The 12,541-nt window shown below is 49.4% G+C and overlaps 1 protein-coding gene across 6 annotated transcripts in view; it reads right to left on the bottom strand.

Moving 5' to 3' along the window:
* The window catches only part of PRKAG2 (protein kinase AMP-activated non-catalytic subunit gamma 2), a 274,675-nt gene that overhangs the window by 91,000 nt on the left and 171,134 nt on the right, over positions 1–12,541 (bottom strand). For 4 of the 6 annotated variants that reach the window (XM_057730691.1, XM_057730692.1, XM_057730693.1 and 1 more), the window contains exon 4: positions 7,549–7,760. The exons of the other annotated variants lie outside the window; for them this stretch is intronic. In XM_057730691.1, coding sequence (XP_057586674.1) covers positions 7,549–7,760 — 212 coding nt within the window. The remainder of the gene's footprint in view (positions 1–7,548; positions 7,761–12,541) is intronic. 6 annotated transcript variants of the gene reach the window in all.

Raw genomic sequence — 12,541 nt, 5'->3', positions numbered from 1 at the left:
TGTCGCAATAAACGTCCTGCATACTAGTCTCTACCTTAGATTCTCTATTTCTCAGGGAACACGTACTGCAATGGTCTGCTTAATAGGAAGTTACTCTCAGAGAGGTTAACCATCTAAATTAGACTCCTTAACCACAGATAAATGAGCCTCTAGACTCGAGCACATTGTGTGTTCAACTGCAGGCCCAGCTGCTGGAACTGAGTGATAAGACAGGAGGTAGATTTTACAATCAGCCTGCGTCCTCCACCTCTTCCTGTGTCCACGCCCTCCGCAATGTGACTGTCACTTCTGTTTCGTTCTGTGGGCCAACGCAAGTCATAAGCCCAACCTAGATCCAAGGGGAGAGGGGACATAGATTCTACCCAGGATAGGAGGACCTACTGAGTGCCAGTTCTGAACCCAGCCTCGAGAAGCCTTGCATGGACCTCCCTGTCTCTTGAGCCCCGTCATGGTCATGAGAACACGTCCAGGCTCGCCAGCTGCAGGAGGAGACCGCAGGGAACAGAGACGAGCTGTTCTGGCTGAGGCTGCTCTGGTCCAGCCAGTCCCCAAGTGACCTGCTAAGTGACCACAGATGTGTGAGTAAGCACAGCCGAGACCAGAAGAAGGCCCGACCCAAACCGTAACCCACACAATGGTGAGTTAAATAATGGTTGCTGCCTGGAGTTTGGGGAAGGTTTGTTATACAGCAATAGAGAAACTGATACAGGACCCAACTCTGCTGGCTACAGGAATCAAGCCGGCAAGAGAAGAGGAGAATGGAGACTCTGGATTGCAGCAGGTGTCTCGGGTCCCCTGTCACTGGCTCTGGGACACCACGTTACTGCAGGGGTTGCTGCTCACGGCCCAAAGCTGCAATCTCCTTACAGGACTGTCCTTTGGAGACAGGTGCCATCCCAGCTGCAGCTGCATTTCCCTCTTCCTGGGCATCCCATAGCGAACATCTGTCAGTATGGAGATACAAAAGCTCAGCTTCCTTGCCTTGAGGCAGAGCAAATGCTGGAGGGGGAGGTTTACACTGCAGAGCTGCCCTGTCAGAAGGCTGAGGCCAAATCCCATCTGAAACCACATCTTTGCTTTGCTTCTTCCCTTCCCCTGCTCCTTAGGGTTTTCTTCTGAGAGCACTCCATGATAAATAAACAAATTTGCACCTGAGACCCCGTCTCACGCTCTGCTTCTAGGGACTCTGATTCAAGACACAGGTCTAGAATGAAATTCCTAGAATAAAACGAGGGAGAGATGGGAGTGACTGCTGTAGAAAGGAAATTGGATAAGTGTCAATCATTTTAACATCTTTGCGTCAAGTTTTCAACCCCATGGAAGATGATTCTTCCATTGGTTCAAGACAAATACCCCCACTGCGCGCTCCCACTTCCTAAGGAAATTCGCCCTATTTCCTCTACAAGCCCAGACGTAATGTTTGCTTTTCCCCTTCTATCTTTAACTGCTCCTGTCCTACTAACTCTTTCGCCGTTGGTGTTTAAATCTATTCCACTTTATGGGAACAAACCATCACCTCCATTCTTCCAGTTACAGCCCCATCTCTTCCCCTTCAAAGCCAGGATCCTGGAAAAAGTTATCTACACTAGGGATCTCGATGTCTTTACCTCTTAACTGTTCACCCCACATCACATGGCTTCTGCTCTTGACCGTGCCATTGAAAGTATTCCTGCCAAGGTTACCGATGACCTCAGTCCTTACGTTCCATGGCCAGGAACGTCACTGATCCCGCCCTCCAAATGCATGAAACACAACGAAACGCAGTCCTTGTGCTTCTGTGATACTGCGTTTCCCTGGTTTTCTGCCTACTTTCCAGGCAGTTCAGAATCCCTATCCTTTGCCCTTCAAATGCCCACGTTTCTCTGGCTCTCTTCTCACCTACTGTACATCTCTCGAGATTACTTCCTCTACTATCATGGCATTCCGATGATTTACATTCTGATGATTTAAAAATCTTAATTTCCAGGGGAGTTCTCTGGTGGTCTACTGGTTAGCATTCCAGGCTTTCACTGCTGTGGCCTGGGTTCAATCCCTGGCTGGGGATCTGAGATCCCGCAGGCCACGTGGCGTGGCCGAAAAATAAAAACAAACCAACAAACAAATTAAAATCTTAATTTCGAGCTCCAGACTCACATACCCAGTTGCCCTTTGGACACCTCCACTTAATTATCCCCTGGGCACCTTGTTGTACACCACCAGCCAACACACACATGTGTGCACCTATATACACCCCCCCCGCCACGTGCTCACATGCACACACGCACACGCACACAGCCGGCTCCTCCTCTCCCTCTGTTCCCTGTCCCAGCAAATGCAGCTACCGTCCATCCAGTTTCCCAAGGCAAAACCTTTGGAGTCATCCTTGACTCTTCTCCTTTCTGCCCTCAACTAACCCATCCCTACATCCCCAATTCATTTCAATTTGACCTATTAAGCAGCTCTTTGCATTTTAACATCATTCCTCTTCTTTCCACTGTCAGCTGCCACCAGGCCCAGATCATTTCACACTGCATCTCATCTGAGCTCCTGCTGTACCCAAATCCAATCTAATTTCCACACGCAGCCAGAGGGATCATCCTAAAACGCAGAGCTGAGGGTTGCTCTCTGATGCTGAAAAGAATGTCCACGTCCTTCCTCTGGGATTGGCTTCTCCACTCACTAAGACTGGGAATTTTCTCCCATAGTAACTACACAGGTTCTATCAAATTCTATTGTAACTGCTTACCCGTATGTACCCTCCAAATACACAAAACTCCTTCCTTTGTCCAATGAGTCCTCAGCTATTTCTTGAAGCCCTCCCATGCATAAGGTGCTGTTAATAAGTGGTGACTAGAACAAATACTGTCCTTGCCTCATAAGAGACACTCGCATACTTGTCATCCCATCAGCCTTTCCAAGCACACTGTCTGGCACCCGGGAGTTGCTTGATAAATATTTGCCGAGCAAATAAATGATAAAATGAGTTGCTGTCTACCAAAGACTAACTCATTACTCTCATCCCCTTTCCAATTTTAGAATAAAATTCATGGGAACAAATTTTATAAAAGTGTTCTTCATGGTCAGTGTTTACAGGGAGCCTCTTTTTATTTCAAAAGGCAGAGATAAATTATATCTAAATATTTTCAGGCCGATAGAAGTCTTTAAGCAACTCACATTCCTCTATGAAGATTATGCCGGTAACCGAATGCATGAAATCAGCCAAGCTCTCAAGGAACTTAGCACATAAGGACAGTCAACACAATCCAATTAGAAAGAAACACGTCAATGAACTTGAATCCATCACCAGCCCTGCTGCCAAGGGCTTCTGAAAGCAGAGACCTGGGCCAAACTACAGCTGCAGGGCCTGTGACCCACATGCTCGAAGAAGCCCCCAGGGGCCTTGCGTGGTAAAACTTCCATGTGGTGCTAAGGCCCCCATTTAATGTCAGCAGCCACTGGGAACACTGTCTTCCAATTTTGAAACAGATCATTTCAAAACATAAGTGTTTTGATTTTGACTTTCTGATTTGATTCTGACTTGATTTTGATTTTCTGAAGTTCAAACTATATAAACATGGTAGTGTTGACTGGATTATTAAAAAAATGTGGTAAGAGACTTCCCTCGTGGTGCAGTGGTTGGGAATCTGCCTGCCAAAGGAGGGGACACTGGGTCCATCCCTGGTCCGGGAAGATCCTACATGCCTCAGAGCAACAAAGCCCGTGCGCCACAACTACTGAGCCTGCGCTCTAGAGCCCGTGCTCCACAGCAAGAGAAGCCACTGCAATGAGAAGCCCAAGCAACACCAAAAAGAGTAGCCCCTGCCCACTGCAACTAGAGAAAGTCCATGTGCAGCAATGAAGACCCAATGCAGCCAAAAATAAATAAAAATAAATAAATGTATATATTTCATTTAAAAAATGTGGTAAAAGGATATAACCAAAAGTGTCTCTAATTCATAATAATTAAAGGATGCTCAGTCAGCATTAATAGTATATTAGAGGCAGAAATAGAGACACAGATGCAGAGAACAAACACATGGACACCAAGTGGGGAAAGCAGGGCGGTTGGAGGGGAATGAATTGGGAGACTGGGATTGCCATATATACATTACTAATAAGAAAAATAAATATCAAATTGTACAATTTCAGTATATGCCGTTTATTGTATGTCAATTGTATCTCAATAAAAGTTCTTAAAAATAAATAAATTTTAAAAAATAGTATATTAGAATTAATCAAATATGTATTATGTGAAGGTATAATTGGGCATAATGATATATTTTGAGACTATAGGGATTTACTATCATTAATTGCTGTAGATAGATGTATAGGGTTTTCTAAAATTGTATTTACGACCTATATATAGGTAAAACTAAGTGCATTAATTGTTTTGTACATATGTGCTGCTAAAAGAGTCAATATAAATTTTGAATATAGTTTCTAAAATAGACAGCTACCACCCCCTTGTTACTTATTTTACCAATTTGCCTAGAAGCATCTCAATAGATTGCACAAGGCAACCTTTGTAAAATGAATATGAACAATGAGGTATATGGAGTCCAAATAAATGTGGCCTCCTAAACTATGAAAAAATGTGGTAAAACATACGCAACATAAAATCGATCATTTAAACCATTTTCAAGAATACAATTCAGTGGTATGAAGTACATTCCAATTGTGCGACCATCACCACCATCATCTTCAGAACTTTTTTCATCTTCCCAAACGGAAATCTGTCCCTGTTAAACACCGATTCCCCATCGCTCCCCATCCTGCCCCTGGTAACCGCCATTCTGCTATGATTCCACGACTCTGGGGACCTCATATAAGTGGAATCATACGGCGTTGGTCATTTCATGACGGATTTATTTCACTTAGCATTCGTCCACGCTGTAGCATCTGTCAGGATTTCCCTCCTTTTTAAGGCTGAATAATATTCCACTGTATGTTTCCATCGTGTTTATTCATCCATGACATTCGGATGGTTGTTGAAATTTCACTGTGCTATCAATTCACTCGGTCTGTTTGTGGAATTGCAGGCTCTGACCAGAGCACAGGGTCCGTGCCCACCGCTGAGTATGGGCCGCAGCTGAGAGCACTTCCTCCCTGGCCACAGAACCACCTCACAAAGCCTGGAAGGACCCAGGCTTGTTGGCGTTCACCAAGAGCTTCATAGTTGTGTGGTATGAACAGTTAAGAATATTACTTTCTAGTCACAACTGGGAGTGGGGGTACACAGAAAGCAGACCGAGAATGCCCTCTGGATTCGCTCTCATTTAAACTGGGAAAGGCTGTGGGCTTGTCCGGGGCACAGAACTTCCGCAATCATGGAAAAACCCTGTGTCTGCCTCTGCACCATCACTTCAAATGATCAAAAGACAAAATCACCTTCTTCTCTTCAAATCAGCGTCTCTTCTTACATGGGGCTATCTTGTCAGTGATCCCTGGTCTATGAGAAGAAGCCAGTAGTTTGAGACCTTATGCGCTCACGCCTCTCTGCCGGTCACTTCCCTCTTGGCTCCCACCTCCAGTCCCCTCCCTGCTCCCCCAGGGTCTCTGTCCCAGGTCTCCTGGCCTGCCGGCCTCTCAGCAGGGTTGGCACAAGGTGGAGGGCAGGAAGCGGGGGAGACACCAGGATTTCCATCCCTTTGCCTCGCGTGGCATCTCTGGCCAGTGGCCGCGTCTCTGTGGCTCCAGCTCCTGAGGGGGAACACTGGTTCCCCCTCCCATCTGGTGGGCTCCCGACACATCCCTCCAGCCTGAGGGGACTAGAGGCTTCCTGCTTTGGATAGTCTTCGGGTTGCCTCATCATTCCTGTTTTGGATATATTTGTTCTATTATCTCTATGACCAAGTCTCTTTGCTAAGTGCCTGGGAGAACAGAAACCTCTAGGTCTTTCCTCATTCACACCCAGGAACACAGGTGATGTTCCACCTGGGCCCTTGGCTCTAAGGGGCCAAGCCCTGCCCCTCTCCATGTCTGGACGGCCGGCCCACCTCCTAGGGGTCCTCCTCTCTCCAATCTCTGCCAGATGCCCATCCCCCAGAGACAGCCCCCCTGCCCCCGGCTCCTACCCCATGCTATATGTCACATTCCTTCCCACCCCAAGTCACGGCTAATTTTCTTTTCCAGGAGGCCCTCCCTCCACCTCTCCCCTTACTTAAACCCTACAATCACCCAAGGCTTCCTGGCCCTTTTCAGACAACAGTATTTTCCCTTTCCCACCCCCTGCAGGGTCGACTATTCTTCTTCATCCCCGGTCCCCACCCAGCCTACTTTCCGCTGTTATGTAACTGTTTTATCTGAGTGCTATTCTGTTCCCAGTAAGACTGTAAGTCCTAGAGGGCAGAGTCAACACCTTGCATTTTATCCCCCAGCACTTAATGCTCTGCTAAGCTTGCATCTAATAAAATAATCACCAGAGGAACAAGGAGAAGAGTCATGGTAGGTTCTCTGCACGACGAACATATCTTCTTTCTTCCCAAAGGCAGCAACTGGATGGTGTCCCCCCAAAAGGGATGCTGAGGTCCTGACCACAGATACCTGTGAATGTGACCTATTTGGAAATCAGGTCTCTGCAGAGGTAATCAAGTTAAGAAGAGGTCATACTGAGTTAGGGTGGCCCCTAATCTAATATGACTGGTGTTCTTATAAGAAGAGGAAAATGTGGACACAAACAGATTCAGAGGGAAGACGGGGGCACAGACTGGAGTGAAGCTGCCACAAACCAAGAAATGTCTGGGGCACCAGAAGCTGGGAGGGGCCACGAAAGATCTCCCCCTGGAGACTTTGCAGGGAACACAGTCCTGCCAACACCTTGATTTCAGCCTTCCAGCCTCCAGAACCCTGAGACAATAGCTTAAGCCTCCGAGTTTGTGCTACTTTGTTACCGCAGCCGCAGGAAACTAATACAGCTAATGAATAAAACAGTTACATCCATGTGGATAGACTTTAGTGACATGGTTCTTATATCCTTGCTGGGCACAGGAATGATACTGGGTGGTACCCAACGTGAACCAGGAGGTGGTGATGGTGGTCCCCACACTTAGGGCCCACGGTGCTGAAATGCAGAGTGTTTCGGTGCTGGCACTAAGCCAGCTTCCTCCATCCATGCTCACTAGTTCTCATTCTCTGAAGGATGCAAAGACACCTGTTTTCCCATCCCGCTCCGCTTTGAAAGGCTCACCTTTGAAAGAATGCTTCCCAAGTCAAATGATGTCAGACTGTAAATCTTTAAAATTCAGAATAAAACTTCTATAAAAAACACATTTTTTGGCTTTGCCTATGACTTTTTACTTTAGTATTCCAATCAAGATACATTCAAATAAAGCTTTTAATGACTGATTTTTAAAAAGAAGCTGAGAGAGCAAAAAACTTTTTCTGATCATGTTCCAGATGCTACCATTCATTTGATTTCCATTTGCCTACTGCGCTCTTGCCATTTTTTTCCCTCACAATAAAATATACCAAAAATGTCAGGAGTGCAAAGTCTTAGCCTCAGCTCTGTACAGACTCGGCCCTCCCTCCCATACCTGGCGGCCCGGCCCCCAGGAGAAGGCCCAGACTTACAGATCTTGAGGGAGACTGGTGTGTCGGAGATGCTGACGGAGGCCTGGCTGAACTCTGGAAGGAGGACGGGCAGAACCTCTGGCCTGTGTCCGAAGGGGAAGACGAGGCATAGATGCGATTTTCCAGTCTCTCAGGTTCATGCTTATAGGATTCGAGAGGAAACGTGTGTTGCTTGGCCACTTGGGTGGGGGTCGACGGAGAGGAAGAGAGGCCTGGAGTTGAGGAGGAAACCACACAGTGCCCGTTAGAAATCTGGCTGACACAGAGAAGGGGCTTCCATCTCCAAGTCCCAAAAAGCTTAAATGGCAAGAATCTAAATGATTAAATTCTGAATATTGGGGACCAGCTTGTATAAACTACTTCTAATCCCTTAGAGTCAGCCGTGTCCAGAAATCCCCTCGCCATCTGACTTGAGCCACGGGCAGGGTCCCCTTGCTGTGAGGGGGCTGCTCCAACAATTCAGAAGTTGTTGGGGTGAAAGACTTCTTACACACACACACCAGATGCTATTTTCCTCCACTGGGTCTAAGACCATTGGATCTCCCCTCCTCCCCTACAGACTGCCAAGAGCTCACGGAGTGGAACCCATGTTACTTGAGATAAGACATAAGGAAGTTGATGAAATATTCAGCAGAGACAAAGGTCAGGGTTGCAAAAGTCACCTGACAACACACACCAAGGACCAGATGAGACACGCTGTTATTGTCAAAACGTTTAATGTGAAGACAGTCCCTGTGAGTGTGCAGCAGTGAGAATCACCACGAAGATGAATGCTGGGGGCGGCTTCGGGCAGGAAGGGGCCTTGCAGAGTAAAGACTTGGAGAGGAAGCCGGTGGGAAGCGGTGGCCAAAGAATTTCGAGGAGGCCGGGGACATGAATCTCCCAGGAGTGAGAGGCTGCCCGCAGCCACAGGGTCTGTGCAATCCTGGGCCTGTCTCACTCACACCTAGCTGATTACACACCATCAGATCATTGTGATGGGCTGAATTATGTCCCCCAAAGATGTACGTTAAAGTCCTAAGCTCCAGTACCTATGAATGTCACCTTACTTGAAAATAAGATCTTTGCAGACAGAGTCAAGCTAGGATGAGATAATACTGGAATGGGCCAGGCTCTTAACCTAATGTGACCAGTGTCTTTAAAAGAGGAGAAGACACACACACACACACACACACACACACACACACACACAGGGGAGAAGGCCACGTGATGATGGAGGCAGACACTGGAGTGATGCCTCTAGGAGCCAAGGAACACCAAGCGCTGCTGGCAACCATCAGAAGCTAGAAGACTGGAGGAAGCTGGTCAAAAGGTACAAATTTCCAGCTATAAGATAAATAAGTACCAGGGATGTAATGTATAGGGTGATGACTCTAGTTAACACCTCTATATGATATACAGGATAGTTAGGAGAGTAACTCCTGGATTTCCCTGGTGGCGCAGTGGTTAAGAATCCACCTGCCAACGTAGGGGACACAGGTTCAATCCCTGGGCCGGGAAGATCCCACGTGCCGCAGAGCAACTAAGCCCATGTGCCGCAACTACTGAGCCTGTGCTCTGGAGCCCGTAAGCCACAACTACTGAGCCCACGCATTGCAACTACTGAAGCCCACGTGCCTAGAGCCCGTGCTCTGCAACAAGAGAAGCCACTGCACTGAGAAGCCTGGGCACTGCAACTGCTCACCACAACCAGGGAAAACCCGCTCACAGCAACGAAGACCCAACGCAGCCAAAAAATAAAATAAATAAACAAATAAATAAATAAATAAAATTAAAATAAAGAGAGAGTAAATCCTGAGTTCTCATCACAAGGAGAAAAGTTCTTTTCCTTTTTCTTTTCTTTTTTCTTTTCTTTTTATCGTTTCTATAGAGATGAGGGATGTTAGCTGACCCACCATGACGATCATTTCACAACACAGGCAAATCAAAGTATCCTGCCATATGCCTTAAATACATACAGTGGGGCATATCAATTGTTTCTCAATATAACTGGAAAAAGAAAAAGAGGAGCTAGAAGAGGCAAGGAGGGATTCTATCCAGAGTCTCAGACAGAGCGTGGCCCTGCTGACACCTTGGTTTCCGACTTACAGCCTCTGGAACGTCTGTCGTTTTGATGCCACCCAGTGTGTGGCACTCTGGTACGGCGGCTCTAGGAAACGAATACAATACTGTCGCCTGATATTGATTTGTCTTCCAAGGTCAGACTCTGGATTTGAGTCTGATCTCTCACATTTATAGGTAACTGAATAAATTTTTTATTTTAAATTGGTTATTTAAAAATATTAAATCATGCAAGCCAAAGCAAAGACATCAGTAGACATGGTCCAAGGGCCACCCTCTCGCTCCTTCTGACCTTGACAAAGACTGGTCGACCTACGAGCCGCAAGCCTGGAGCTCCTTCTCCGTGTTGCTCTGTGCCACGTCCAGACTCTCTCCGGCCATCGCTGTGCACACGTTTCCTCTTCTGCTTCCATCCTCACCCCTCAGAGCGGCCTCCTAGTTCATCCCTTCTCCCTCCTCCTGACTCTGCAGCCCTGTGAGCCTCCCACCCCTGAACTCAGCACATTTCGTCTGTACTGAGTGCTACCAGGTAACAACGAGCTGCTTCACCCCAACGCACATGTAAAGTACAAGTACGTAAGTCTCTCCCCCTCTACTCGCTCCTCCCACCCGCAATGCGTCATCTGCCTAGCACTGTCCTGGGCGAGGGGCAGGTGCTTGGTCAATGCCCCCCCACAACAGGCAGGGAGAGAGAAGGGGGCGGGGCCACGGCTCAAGCTTAGTTAGACTCTTCCCTCCCACATTTCCAGGAGGGAGCATCGGGAGTAACCAGGTAAAGGAGGAGTGTCATTTTCCAGGGATCCCCTTATCCCAAGGAGCCACGCCAAGTGGGGATCACTGCCCCCTGGGCCCTCGGCTGACCTGGGAGGAGCTCTAGGTGAAAGCAGGAAGTAGAACGCTGTTACCGTGCTTTTGAAGGTCTCCAGACTTATGGCGTGAAAGGCCCCTAAGAGCAAAACCTCAAACTCTTTTGGAAAGAAGTTTCCTTCAAAGGTCTTGAGACGCAAGGCCTGCTTGGAGGTGGGGCTGGGGGAGGGAGGAGGGGTCGATGGAGAGGGGGGACCCCGAGCAGGGGGACAGCTGATGGTCCAGCAGCTCTGCTGGGGGAGAAAGGGGTGCTCTGGCAGGTGGGCCAGGCTTTGGGTGATGCCCACAGACCGGAAGGGGTGAGGCCATGGCCCAGGCGGGGGAGCGGGCCCGGGCCTCTCAGCGGGCTGTGCCGGGACCGGCGGGGGAAAAGGTAGCTCTTGTGCTGCTTTGTTTGTGGACAGGGCACCTCGCCGGCCTGAGGCCCCGAGGTCGTGGCATGGCCTTCACTGGCTCCAGTGACAGCCGGCACAGATGTGGTGGCCTGGAACAGGCTGGCTCCCAGCGCCATGGTCCGGTGGGAACTGTCAGGGTCCCTGCTCCCAACTCTCGCCTGGGCCACTGGACACAGAGGCCTTTCCTGTGCTTTCTTTGGGGTGTTGCCTGCATTCCAGGGTGTGTGCTGGAGACTGGACAGAGGAGGAAAGAGCAGGACCGGGTGGGGGCATTTTAGGCTCAAAAGCCTGAGCCACCGACCACATCCTGACAACCTGTGGGGACCCCTCAGGCAGAGCCCCTTGGGGGCCTCGGTTCTTCACGTAAAGGACAAGCAGCCCCTGTGATCTCCCGGGGTGGACCCTACCCCATCCCGCAGGGCTCATTTGAGACCTGCCCCCATTTGAGCACGACCCCACTCCAGGCCTGGCCGGGGCTTCTGGCTGAAACCAAGTCCATGGGGGAGTTTTCCGAGGCTGGAGGAAATCAGTGCCTCTGCATGGTCATCTCGGCAGCATCTCTCACAATTACAAAAATGAGCTCCTCCCCAGCCACTCTGCTTCAGGCATTCGTGCCGCAGATGTGTCCATGTCGGCGCTAACCAGCCAGCTAACCAGGCCATCCATCCCCCTGGTGCGCTCAAAGCAGAGCCTGAGATGCACGTGCATCAGCAGGAAGACTAGGTAAACCGCTGCCCGGCCACAGCATCTTCCCTACTGAAGACGGCAAGCCCCGCCCCCCCCATCCTTCTCCTCTCTCCTGGACAGAGGGGGAGTGAAGAAAGCAAACTGCAGAGACCTCTGCACAGAAGGATTCATTTAGAGTTTCACAGATGGGGAAGAACCTGTACACCTGCATCCCGCCCATCTGCTTGCTGGGAGTATCTGGTAGGATCTGGAAACACTGGCCACGTCTGGTGACAAGAACGACCGGCCGGGAGGATGGTCATCGTGGCCCCCTTGCTGTTTCTCAATGTGACGTATCATATCATATGAATGACGTATTAGCTATTCAGAAAATTACTTTTTTCAGCCACGGTTCTGCTGTTGCGGCAAGAGGCCCTGATCCCGGTGCCTGGACGACTCCGACCAGATGGAGGGCAGGGCCTGCTCCCCCCAACTCCCCGCATTTCCTCTTCTCTCTGCGAGATGCTGTCTCACTTAGGACGGTCTTCAGGTCAAAGCCCAGTGGCTGCTGTGGAGGAGACTTTGAGAGCTGGTGGAATTCCTGGTTAGTTCTTTGTGATGGAATGTTCATTTCTCAAGTGCGAAGAATTAAAGAGACCGTGACGAAGCTGCTCACCACCTAAGAGGGCTCCTTAAAGCCCCAACAGCAGCTTCTGTGTCCCCCGGGGCTCATCCCACGTGACCACCCAGGCGATCCTGACCGGGTCCCCACGGAGGGCACGAGGGACGGCTGGATGCAGAGGACGCGCCCTAGACACACACAGCCTTGCAGAGCCACCAGGATGAGGAGGAGATGGCGGGCTTTCCAGCCAGGGGTGGGAACCGTCTGTTTCTGGTGGAACCGAATGGAACTCCACGCCCCTCAAGAAAGCTGCTCTCATAGAAATCTTTCCAGGTTCAGGAGATGCATCCGCCTTTCCACCTGGCCTCCTGCCTCCTCTCTC

This window comes from Hippopotamus amphibius, chromosome 4, assembly GCF_030028045.1.
Source record: "Hippopotamus amphibius kiboko isolate mHipAmp2 chromosome 4, mHipAmp2.hap2, whole genome shotgun sequence".
NCBI classification, from domain to species: Eukaryota; Metazoa; Chordata; class Mammalia; order Artiodactyla; family Hippopotamidae; genus Hippopotamus; species Hippopotamus amphibius.
This window is presented reverse-complemented; position numbering and strand designations above follow the sequence as displayed.